Source organism: Lactuca virosa, chromosome 6 (assembly GCF_052849685.1).
Source record: "Lactuca virosa cultivar CGN04683 chromosome 6, Lactuca_virosa_CGN04683_v6, whole genome shotgun sequence".
Classification (NCBI taxonomy): domain Eukaryota; kingdom Viridiplantae; phylum Streptophyta; class Magnoliopsida; order Asterales; family Asteraceae; genus Lactuca; species Lactuca virosa.
The window spans coordinates 254,114,170-254,125,941 of record NC_136431.1 but is presented as its reverse complement, the minus strand read 5'-3'; the positions used below and the strand labels follow the sequence as shown (position 1 = coordinate 254,125,941).

At 34.7% G+C, this 11,772-nt stretch overlaps 2 protein-coding genes across 2 annotated transcripts; both read left to right on the top strand.

The window, feature by feature from the left end:
• Positions 1-1,219: 1,219 nt before the first annotated feature.
• Positions 1,220-4,148, top strand: LOC145118665 (squalene monooxygenase SE2-like). Its single transcript, XM_079054360.1, has 8 exons — positions 1,220-1,532; positions 2,120-2,231; positions 2,312-2,486; positions 2,572-2,740; positions 2,830-3,048; positions 3,128-3,403; positions 3,469-3,747; positions 3,873-4,148. Exons 1-8 carry the CDS (start codon positions 1,311-1,313, stop codon positions 3,975-3,977), a joined length of 1,557 nt encoding a protein of 518 aa, XP_078910486.1. The 5' UTR covers positions 1,220-1,310; the 3' UTR covers positions 3,978-4,148.
• A 2,744-nt stretch (positions 4,149-6,892) lies between these two features.
• On the top strand, positions 6,893-11,174 carry LOC145118890 (hyperosmolality-gated Ca2+ permeable channel 2.1-like). Its single transcript, XM_079054546.1, has 11 exons — positions 6,893-7,122; positions 7,258-7,380; positions 7,802-8,219; positions 8,309-8,452; positions 8,551-8,614; positions 8,702-8,911; positions 8,979-9,155; positions 9,252-9,830; positions 9,979-10,254; positions 10,341-10,574; positions 10,672-11,174. The coding sequence occupies exons 3-11, from the start codon at positions 7,942-7,944 to the stop codon at positions 10,984-10,986; spliced, it is 2,277 nt and encodes a 758-aa protein (XP_078910672.1). The 5' UTR covers positions 6,893-7,122; positions 7,258-7,380; positions 7,802-7,941; the 3' UTR covers positions 10,987-11,174.
• The last annotated feature ends 598 nt before the right edge of the window (positions 11,175-11,772 follow it).

The window sequence follows — 11,772 nt, the reverse complement described above, 5'->3', positions numbered from 1 at the left end:
TCCTAATTTGGTTGGGAGTATTAGTGACCAAAGTACATCTTTTGTTACACATTTTACTATATTTGGATGCATCACATACTTTCAAACTTATTTTATGAGTTCATTTTATGTACACTTTTAAATAATGTATGTTCTTTATATATAACACACACACTTGAAGATTAAACATACATACTTGTACATTTTCTTGTAACTATTTTCAAACTTCACATTTCATTTGTTGTCCCTTATTTGACATAAGAAGTACACAAATAACACTCACATAAACATGTCCCCTATTTGACACAAGAAATACAAAAATAACATGAGTATATTCACTTCAAAGACCCTTATCAAGATTGTCATGGGTAAAAAAGACATACCACATAATCCGATTTTAGATGAAGGACTCATGGCTAAACCATAATATTTCTTATGATCAACCTCAAACTTTCTAAAGTTCACACATGATAAACTTATTATTAAACATCTAGTACTCATTTTATTTCAAAACTTCTATCATCAATGAGATTCTTGTCCCTACAACCTTCCTCATGACATCCTTCTTTTTAACCTACCACCAAGGTCACCAACCACACCATATGCTTGTCGAATAAATCCTTCTTAAATATATATTGTAATACTATTATACTTGATCTCAATTTTAATTGCATAATAAATAGAGTATAAATCTTAAACATATTACGAAAACGATATAAATATTCAGCAATGGGCCATTTGTCATGTTGTTGGACATATTATATTGGGCCTAGAGACATCTCGAGGCTAAGTGCCGTTTCTTTTTTGTTTTTCTCATCGGTTAGGGCCTAGTATTTGCTGGCAAGATTATACTAAAAGTTTCCTCCAATTTCATTTAAGAGTAATTTACAGATTTAGTCCCTTTATTTTACTCAAATTTACAATTTCAGTTTAATATTTGAATTCATCCCAATATGCTCTTTTAAGTGCCGATATAATTCCTGTATTTTACTGAAAATCACATATTTAGTACGAAATTTAAAGTCATTTTATATGTTTCAGGGACTATATCCACACGAAACTGAAACTGAAGCCTAAGGATGATCTAAAAATTCAGATCGAACTTGTGATTTTTCGTAAAGTATAAGGACTAAATTTGTAATTACTCTAATTCAAATGAATAAAACAAAACAAACAAAGAGAAGTACGTGGGTGGGGCCTTGTACTTTCAAATTTTGCTTATTTGAGTTTACTACCCTCAATATTTGCCTATTTCCAGCCAGGCTGAAAAGCAAGAGAGAGAGAAAGAAGGGCTGACGGTGCCGTCTGCGGTGGTGGCATTGTCCGGAAAAATGGCGGATCGCTTAATGCTTGCTTCTGTTTTCGTTTCCTTTGTCGGAGTTATACTCTTCTACGTTTCTTATCTTATTAAAAATGGACGTCCACACAAATCTGCATCGATCACAACAAAATCAACCTCTATCACCACAGAATGCAGATCTGGAGACGAGACCGATGTTATTATCGTCGGCGCCGGTGTTGCTGGTGCTGCTCTCGCTCTTACTCTCGCCAAGGTACAACTTCAGACTTTACTTCTCTTCTCTTCGACTGCTGTCAACGTCGATATCAGATTCTCTTGTTATTGTCTACAGAAATTTGTTTTATACTTGTAAAACAAGCTGAAAATATAAATCAGTCTCGTTTCATAATTAGTCGATTAGTGGAGTTAAGATGCGATCATAAAACCTGAAACCATTTCCTTTTGTTTTTCCAAGTTCCAGCGATAAGTTTGCATTTCGAATTGAATCGAATTTCCATCTGAATGAACGTCCAAAGTAAAGGCGCTGTAATTAGTATAGGAATGTAAATGAACACATATACGTGCACCTATATTCTCCATATGAAAGTAAGCTTTAGATTTTAGATAAACAGAGCGGAATAATCACCATTTATGATAATTGTCTTGCATTTACACAACACAAAAACAAAAGAGAAAAGAATCAATAACTGACCTAATATCCTGCACCCTAAAATCATTCTTCCAGTTTATCAGCTTCCATCTTTGTGGCTTTTTAACAAATTTATGCTTCATAGTTGTTTTCACTTAGTGCTAGTAAGATGATTATTAGTTTATTACCACCTCATACACAATGTAATGTAGGATGGACGCCGTGTACATGTGATTGAAAGAGACCTAACAGAGCCTGATCGAATTGTTGGTGAGCTGCTACAACCAGGTGGTTATCTCAAACTAATGGAACTGGGACTAGAAGGTACTGTTATCAACAATAACTAGACTAGATGCATCATGCTAGAATATTCTGTGATGATCTTACTTTCTCTGTTACCACAGATTGTGTGGAAAATATTGATGCTCAAAGGGTGTTTGGATATGCTCTTTTCAAGGATGGGAAGAACACTCGACTCTCTTATCCATTGGAGAAGTTTCATGCAGATGTTGCTGGCAGAAGCTTTCACAATGGTCGTTTCATACAGAGAATGCGGGAAAAAGCTTCATCACTTCCCACGTATTCTTTCTTTCATTGACTTGTTTTTCACTTTTTACCAACTGTTCCACAATGTTAACCAAACATTCACCTTCTCAATATGTAGTATTCGTTTGGAGCAAGGAACAGTCGTATCTCTTCTTGAAGAAGAAGGTACCATTAAAGGCGCTCTTTACAAGACTAAAAGTGGGAAAGAAATGAAAGCATATGCACCATTAACCATTGTATGTGATGGATGCTTTTCTAATTTGAGGCGCTCTCTTTGCAATCCTCAGGTGATCATATTCTTTACTTGAGTTGACTTTCTCAGGTTGCTTGTAGAGTATAGACTAACCATTAAGTTTGACTTTTGTGTAAATTATAGGTGGATGTGCCTTCTTGTTTTGTTGGTTTAGTCTTGGAAAACTGCCAACTACCATATGAAAACCATGGACATGTAGTTTTAGCAGATCCATCACCTATCTTGTTCTACCGGATTAGTAGTACAGAAATCCGTTGTCTAGTTGATGTTCCAGGTCAAAAAGTGCCCTCAATTTCAAATGGTGATTTGTCAAAGTATCTAAAGAATGTTGTTGCTCCTCAGGTATGATTACAAACATTTCTTTTTTTTCCTTTTCCCTAACTTAAGTAGACTCAGATTGTTCTGAAAATGGGGTATTTAGATCCCTGAGGAGTTGAAAGATGGTTTCATAGCAGCAGTTGAGAAAGGAAACATAAGGACAATGCCAAACAGAAGCATGCCAGCTGCTCCTCAGCCAACTCCAGGTGCTTTGTTAATGGGGGATGCTTTCAACATGCGTCATCCTCTCACTGGTGGTGGAATGACTGTGGCATTGTCTGATATTGTTGTCTTGAGAGACCTCCTTAGACCTCTTCGTGACCTCCATGATTCATATACTCTCTGCAAATATCTCGAGTCCTTTTATACCCTCCGAAAGGTACATATACATATACTCATATACATATACAGATACATATACATATCATCTATTCTATCCTGCAGCCTGTGGCATCCACCATCAATACATTAGCAGGAGCACTATACAAAGTCTTTTGTGCTTCACCTGATAAAGCAAGACAAGAGATGCGAGAAGCATGTTTTGACTATTTAAGCCTTGGAGGTGTATTCTCAAATGGGCCTGTAGCTTTGCTATCGGGCCTAAACCCTAGGCCCATGAGTCTAGTCATACACTTCTTTGCAGTTGCAGTATATGGTGTTGGCCGTTTGTTGCTTCCTTTTCCTTCCCTTAAACGGATGTGGATTGGCGCCAGATTGATTTCGGTATGTATGAATTCAAATCTTTCCAATTATAGCATCCTACTTTGAATTTCTTTCTTATTAGGACATTCTAGTATGCTATAAATATAAAAAACAGATAAATGAAAGTATGTTGCTATTTCTTGCAGGGTGCCTCTGGAATCATATTTCCGATCATAAAGGCGGAAGGAGTTAGACAAATGTTCTTCCCTGCAACAGTGGCTGCATATTACAGAGCTCCTCCTCCACAATGAGAGGTAGTATTCTATAATCAGTGATTGTAGTGTGAGTTTCAAGTTTTCAATTTTTCTTTGATATTTGTTCTTTTTTCTTTTTTTCGATTTTGTTCAAACTCAAAACATGTACAGTTTAGTTTTGTATGTTTAGGAGCGGGAATATAAATGAACATTATTAAATTTTCTTTATTATAACATCTCTTTTTGATTATGAAAATTTACCCAATTTGTGCAGTGTATATTCCAATTTCCTATTATAGTAAAGAAATAAATGAAAGTATATTGCTATTTTGTGGTGTATAAATTCTTTTAGTGGGGGTGGCTTTAAGTTTAAGGAGAAAAGAAAAGAATAAAGACACGTAAGAATGAGGTGGAGATTGTGGTGTTGGTGGGTTAACAAAGAATCCAAATAAAAAACAAGTTAATTAAAATCCAGCTCAACATATTCGATTCTAATTATATTTTTGTGGTTGACAAATAAAGAAAGAGAATAAAAAACAAAATTTATCTTCAACCCATCTTATGTCTTTGTCTTTGTCTTTCCGCATTTGCTTTAATGTATTGTTATTGTTATTTTTGTTTTATTGAATTAGCTAGTAAAGTATTATAATATACAATTAGTTATTACTTAAAGTAATTGATTTTACCATTTATGTTTCTCCCTATTTGAATTCAAGGGAGATTATTCCCCATAATCCTTCTTTCTCTCCTAAAGTCTCTACTTACCTTCCTTGTTTTCTCACCTGCGCGATTAATGGCCTATCACCTTGCTATGAGCATGTTGCAACTGTCAAAGATAGTCCGAAAATAAAATTAATCAATTGAATGCTAACAATGTTAATCAAGAAATTCTGAAATTAAAATGTACAAATCAAGACAAAATAAATAGACAAATCAAGATAAGAACTCTAAGATTTTAATAAATTATGAAATTAAATTGATTAACTGAATGCTAATAATGTTAATCACACACAAGTATTAAAAATCTTATTTCTGTTTGCAAATTTTCTCAAATGATCAATAGAATTTGATGCTTATGATTTTACTGTCAATAATTACATGACCTGACAACCAGAGCTCTGCTATAATAGTGATGATCCGCTTTACCTAGTCATTCAGTCCCGTCTCTACCACAAGTTCATGTCTCCACAAATCCTTTCGTTTGACATCAACGTCTTGGTCACCCCGACAACAAAGTTTTTGATTCTTTAATTTCTAACAATTCAATTTCTTGTAATAAATCTCAATTGAATGTTTTTATGTCAAGCTTGTCAATTTGACAAACATATCAAACTTCCTTTCCATAGATCTAATTCAACTATTAAACATGTATTTAATATTATTTTTTAGAACAACTTAATTTTATTAAGAAAACTAGCAAAAAGCTAGAAAGAAACGTCACAAAAATTGCAAGTAATGGTTTTTAATCCACTTAGCCCGCTTGGCAAAAACTTTAGGGTTCCAATGTACAAACCAATTGAACGAGGTATCCATAATATTATCAAATATCATTTGGCTGGGAAAAACTATCACAAAAACCAAATCGTTCCAGAATCTTCAAATCGACCATAACGTTATGAAAACAATAACTTGATATATATCCTACTTAGAAATCCAACTATGCATCTGTTAAACGATTTGAACACCATTATCCAAACAATGTTAGCCAATTCACAAATAATAAACACATGGTCTGAGGTAGCGACAACCACAAAATAGATGAGACATAAAAGTGACGCCACCTCCACCCCACTTCGTCTTATACACCAATGCGTAGGAAGAAAATACCGTAAATATGCCAAACATGAATATTAATCTTCCTTGGCACACATCGGTTTCATTTAGGTGCATTTGATATTATACAATCAAACATTGGACATCTTCAATTGCTAGTGTAATTGGCTTGACATATTATGTCATATTTTTGGACCATCATACAAAGTACCTTTGAGTTTACCCAATCAACCACAAATCATATTTCTTCTTCAAATCCATTGAATTAACCAAAATCATCCAAACTCAATTTGAAAAAAAAAACCATTAAAATTTTCCAATGCGACAATGGAGAGAGTACAAAAAACAAACAGATTCATGACCATCTTGCCACTCACGTGATCTAATCCCACTTCTCTTATCCACACACATATTATCAAAATGTAAAATTCGAACGAATACTTCATACTATGAACAATATTGTCCAAACACGTCTGTTCCATGCTCACCTCCCCCCACATATCATATAATAAACATAAATAAGGGTATATATAGGCTAATATATAATAATCATGTTGAAATATGTAGTTAATCAGTAATGGGATCAATTACTAAAATTCATATCATGGTTGTCAAAATCGCGATCCTGATCGTAGGATCGTACGATCCTACGATCCTAGATATGAAAAACGAGCCGTATTGTAAACGGATCATATTTGGGGTAGGATTGCAGGTAGGATCGTAAGATCGTAGGTAGGATCGTTTATCATTTTGCACTTTATGTCTTTTATCATTTACCAATTACCGTTTATCATTTTGTGTTGTGACTTATGACTAATATTTTGATATTTTTATAACCTTTGAACGAAAAATTGAATGTTTGAAATATTTTTTATGTTTTAAAATTATAATTTAAAATTATGTTTTATTTTATGGGATCTTAGGATCCCGATCTTGAATATCCAAAAAACGATCCTACGTAGGATCCGATCTTAACAACTTGATTCGTATATTTTAAACATATTAGTTAAATTGGTCCAACAAAAGAATTTATACCATCCATGAATTGTATTTAGTGCATTTTACGACAGGCCCATGTTGGGACTTATGGGCCATCATGAAACTTGGGCTCATCGACGGAGACTTCACCGATCTCACCGATTCCCCTATTTGCAGGAGACGAAGTTTATTTCGCCTTCTTCAATTCCGATGTCAACACGTGGCAATTCCTGGTTTATAGATTGCCACCCAAATAACACTCAAAAATAATACATTACGGTTCCCGGCTATTTTCTTGCTTTGATTCAAATCACTTACCTTCGTGCCTTGCCTGATCATTATCCTCCGAAAATTTCTGAGCCTCATCTTTTGGGGGGTTTCGCTATTGAATCAACAACAACAAAAAAAAAGAAGATTCGTCCTAATCCCCCCTTTCCTTCAAACCATTTCTGTATGTCATCCTCCTTTAATTCCTTTCAATTTCTTTCCTTTATTCTTGTTTTTCCCAACAAAATTGATTATAATTCTGGGTTTCTTCTCAATTACTAATCCCCAATTTTTTTTTTTTTTTTTTTCCAATTTCAAGTTAAAGCTACGCCAACAAATAGGGAAAGCTTAAATGCAATTGCAATTGCGATAACATCTTCATCTTCATCTTCGCACTGCAACTGTTATCTCTGTTCCTGTTCGATAACTTCCTTCCTAACAGGTATAACCTGCATTTTCATTTTCAATTTTTGTATATTCTTTAAATATCCCCATTTAATTATTTAAAATCTTATGTTATGTTGGTGAACAAGTTTGAATTGCGTGGGTATATAACAAATTTAATCTAATCGACTCTTGTAACCCATTTTCTATAGAATACATTTGAAAACTGTTATGTTATTATCAAGGGGGGAAGAAATTTGATAGCCACATTCAACTTTTTCACAAAAGGAAATTGTTGGTGTTAAATTTGTTACAAGATCCATTGATTTTCTTGGTTACTTTCTTATTTCCTTCCCGATTAATCATTATGCAAAATGCGTATCATTCATTTATCCTAAACTTATCATGCATATTGTAAATGGATATATATGTTTTGAATTTTGGATTTAATAACGAATATTATGTTGTTGATGTTGCAGGCAGGGCGTGAGGTTGTTTTTGTAAAAAGTGTGTGTGGTTAATTAGGGGTTAATGGGTTTTGTTATAAGGTTTCCATTTGATGTGGTGGCAGATTTGTAATTAATTAATGCTATTAGGTTGGAGATAGTAGGAGTGAAAGATGGACATACCAGCTTTATTGACTTCGGCTGGTATGAACATAGGGATTTCAGTGGGGATGTTCTCACTATATTCCATATTGAGAAAACAACCACTTAATGTCAACGTTTACTTTGGTCAAAGGATTGCTACTGGTCGAACAAGAAGCGACAATATTTGTTTTGAAAGATTTACACCTTCTGCAAGTTGGATTAAAAAAGCTTGGGATGCATCCGAAGAAGACATCTTTGCTTGTGGGGGTATAGATGCAGTCGTTTTTCTTAGAATCGTTGTTTTTAGGTACATTCTATAATCTATATCTTCCATCATAATTAAATATTTGTACATATATACGTTTTTTCACTTAACATTTACATTTATTTTTGTAGTATTCGTATTTTTGCCATTGCTACCATTCTTTGCACATTTCTTGTGCTTCCATTGAACTATTTTGGGCAAGGAATGGTAAGGCTTGAAGATGCGACAGCAATGGACTTATTGACTATTGGGAATGTCAGGGAAGGGTCAAGATGGTAAATATTCATGCATGCATGCATGCACTTAGTTTTGGACTAAAAAAAAAATCTCAAATCTTTATAAACTAGCTCACCATTTATATGCATTTTCTCAGGCTGTGGGCTCATTGCTTCACTTTGTACGTTGTATCTGCTTGTGCTTGCACACTTCTATACTTTGTAAGGATTGATTCGATACCTTTTTAAGTTCTTTATTTTGGCAGAAATAGAATAATAGTTTTGTAACATGAAGCTATATACATATAGGAGTTTAAAAATGTGGCGAGAATGAGATTGGATCAAGTAAATAGGTTTCCAACAAGGCCAAGTAACTTCACTGTTCTTGTCCGTGGTGTTCCATGGTCTCCAGTAGAATCATATAATGAATCCGTGGGGAAATTCTTCAGCAATTATTATCAATCAAGTTACATTTCCCACCAAGTTGTCTATCGATTTGGTGCTGTTCAGCAACTTATGGTAAAGAGTTTTACTTTTTAGCAACAAACTAGCGACAGAATTTCATACGCTTTATTGTCACTTTCAGGAGGATGCAGAGATGGTATATAACGTGATGACAACTGTTCCAGTTAAGCAATGCTGTGAACCAAATGCAAATCCTGATCGATGTGGGCTTTGTGGAGCAAGATCGAACTCTTTTAAAGTGGTTGGCCATGAACACAAATGCACAGGTCAAAAGGTTGACGATGGGCTTAGAGAAAAGGTCTGAATCATATATCATGCAAATGTTATATTATAAGTTGTATATATAAGTGAATCTTTTTATATCTGAATGGTTTTTTCTATTATCTGAATGAAGGAATGTGAAGCGGCATTGGTGTTCTTCAAGAGTCGATATGATGCATTAGTGGTGTCACACACGATCCAATCAGCAGACCCGATGTTATGGGTGACCCAATTAGCTCCAGAACCACGTGATGTTTTCTGGCAAAATCTTTGCGTACCTTATAACTTGCTATGGATACGTAAAATATCAGTGTTTATAGCATCAATTGTGTTCAGCGTCTTGTTTCTTTTACCTACAACATTCGTTCAAGGTCTGATGAAGATCCAACGTCTCCAGGCTGCATTTCCATTTCTAAGAAGAGTAAGAGACAGGAGTGTTATTAACCTAATTACTGGGTATCTACCAAGTTTGGTGCTCACTGTGTTCCTCACCATTGTTCCACCATTGATGATGCTGTTTTCTACACTGGAAGGAGCTGTCTCTCGTAGCACAAGAAAACGAAGTGCATGTGCCAAAATTTTAATCTTTATGTTTTGGAATGTTTATTTTTCAAATATTCTCTCGGGTTCTTGGATTGAGAGAATGGGTAAGCTTACAGTTACTAGCCCTAAAGATTTGGCAACCCTACTTGCAGAATTGATACCTCGACAGGTACGTATATATATATATATATATATATATATATATATATATATATATATATATATATATAGTAATATTTAGTTAATAAAAAATATTATTTTGTGAAGTAATACACATATTTTGATGATTTTGTTTCTTCTGAAAATAATACATACAGGCATCGTTCTTTATGACATATGTGATGACATCAGGTTGGTCAGGTCTGTCATTTGAACTATTGCAGCCGGTCCCACTTGTCGGGAACTGGCTGTTTAAATGCGTTCTGATGAGGGACGATGATTTTGTACGTCCAATCACTTTTTCATACCACACAGAGGTTACAAGAGTCCTTCTTTTTGGACTCCTTGGCTTCACCTTCTGCATTTTGGCACCTTTGATACTTCCTTTCTTGCTCGTCTACTTTTTCTTTGCTTTTCTTGTATACCGAAATCAGGTAAATCTTTTGCTACATCTTCTTGTATTATTTTATTTTACTTTATGTAACAATTAGTTAATGATGTTTTGATTGATTGAATGCAGATCATGAATGTTTATTATGTGAAATACCAAACAGATGGAAGTTATTGGCCTCTAGCACATAATGCCACAATCTTTTCTTTGATACTGACACAAGTAGTCGCTGGCATATTGTTTGGAATGAAAAAGTCGAGCAGTGCTTCCACCTCCACCATCCCATTGATCATTGGCACCGCTCTTTTCAACGTATTCTGCAAGAATCGGTTTCTACCACTTTTTAGAAACCGAGCTGCACAAGTAACCAATTCAATTAATATGCATGCATGCATGCTTACATCACTCTCTTTCTTGCATGCATGCATGGTTGATGTTGATGTGTTGTGTTTTAATGTAGGTTCTTATTGAGATGGATCGTGATGATCAACGGTCAGGAAAGCTTGATGAGATTGTGGAGAAGCTGCCTTCAGCATATAATCAGGTTGAATTATGTGCTGAAATGATGGAGGAGAAAGAAGAGCCGCCTCCTGAGAAGCCAAAAAAGGGTAGCGATGAGAGTCCGAAAGACTTGGAGATTGTTAAACCGGATAGTCCATCTGGGGATAGTCTTGAAGATGTGGAGATTGTTAAGCCAGGAAGCCCATCTGAATCTGGGGAGCAATCACCTCAAGTTGAAATCGAACCCGATTCAAATATAGTATCCATCAAGTAGCTAGAAACGGGTGTCTATATTGGTATATAAGATGGTTTGGTTTAATTACTAGGCTTGTATATGTATGTGATGTGATGTCATGTGTGTGTATATACCTCAATCAATGGAATGGTCCTCCTTTGAGGTAGTCATGTATGTTAGGATTGTTATTACTTTAATTAATTATGATATTCTTCATTCCTACACAATGATATTTCCTTTTCATTTACCATACCAAACCTCTCTTGCTAATTATAATCTAATTTGTTAACTTGGAGGACAATTAACCTAGGGTATGTAACAAATAAAAAGGATAACAAAGACATTTAATGTTGGTAGTTCTATCCCTTCTTAAAAAAAAAATGAAAAAACTGACCAGTCACTGCAAGGCTAACTTTATGGTACGTTTGAAATGGGTAAAGAAATTCAATTTTACAACCGTCGTATATAACTGATTTTTTGTGGAAGTTTCAAAGAATCAAGTTTGAAAACCGCACACTTTAAGGCACATAAGTTCCCGGTTTATTATAGGCTTATACCAAAGGGCCTTTTGTCTTAATTAGCCGTATCAAATGTGTTCTTAAGGTGTCCCTTACTAAGTGGCGAGGGTTCAAGTTATGTGGTGGATAAATATGTAATTAGGAGTATGATTTAGAGTGCGTGAGATAGCTGTTGAAAAAAAGCAACTACGTCTCATTTGGTTTGGAAATCAAATCCCCTTTTAGAGTTTGGTAGTCTCCGCAAAATCCAACCTAAGCTCTCCAAAAATGTAATTTCATGTGTTTTTATGTTTTAAGTACTTGCTAG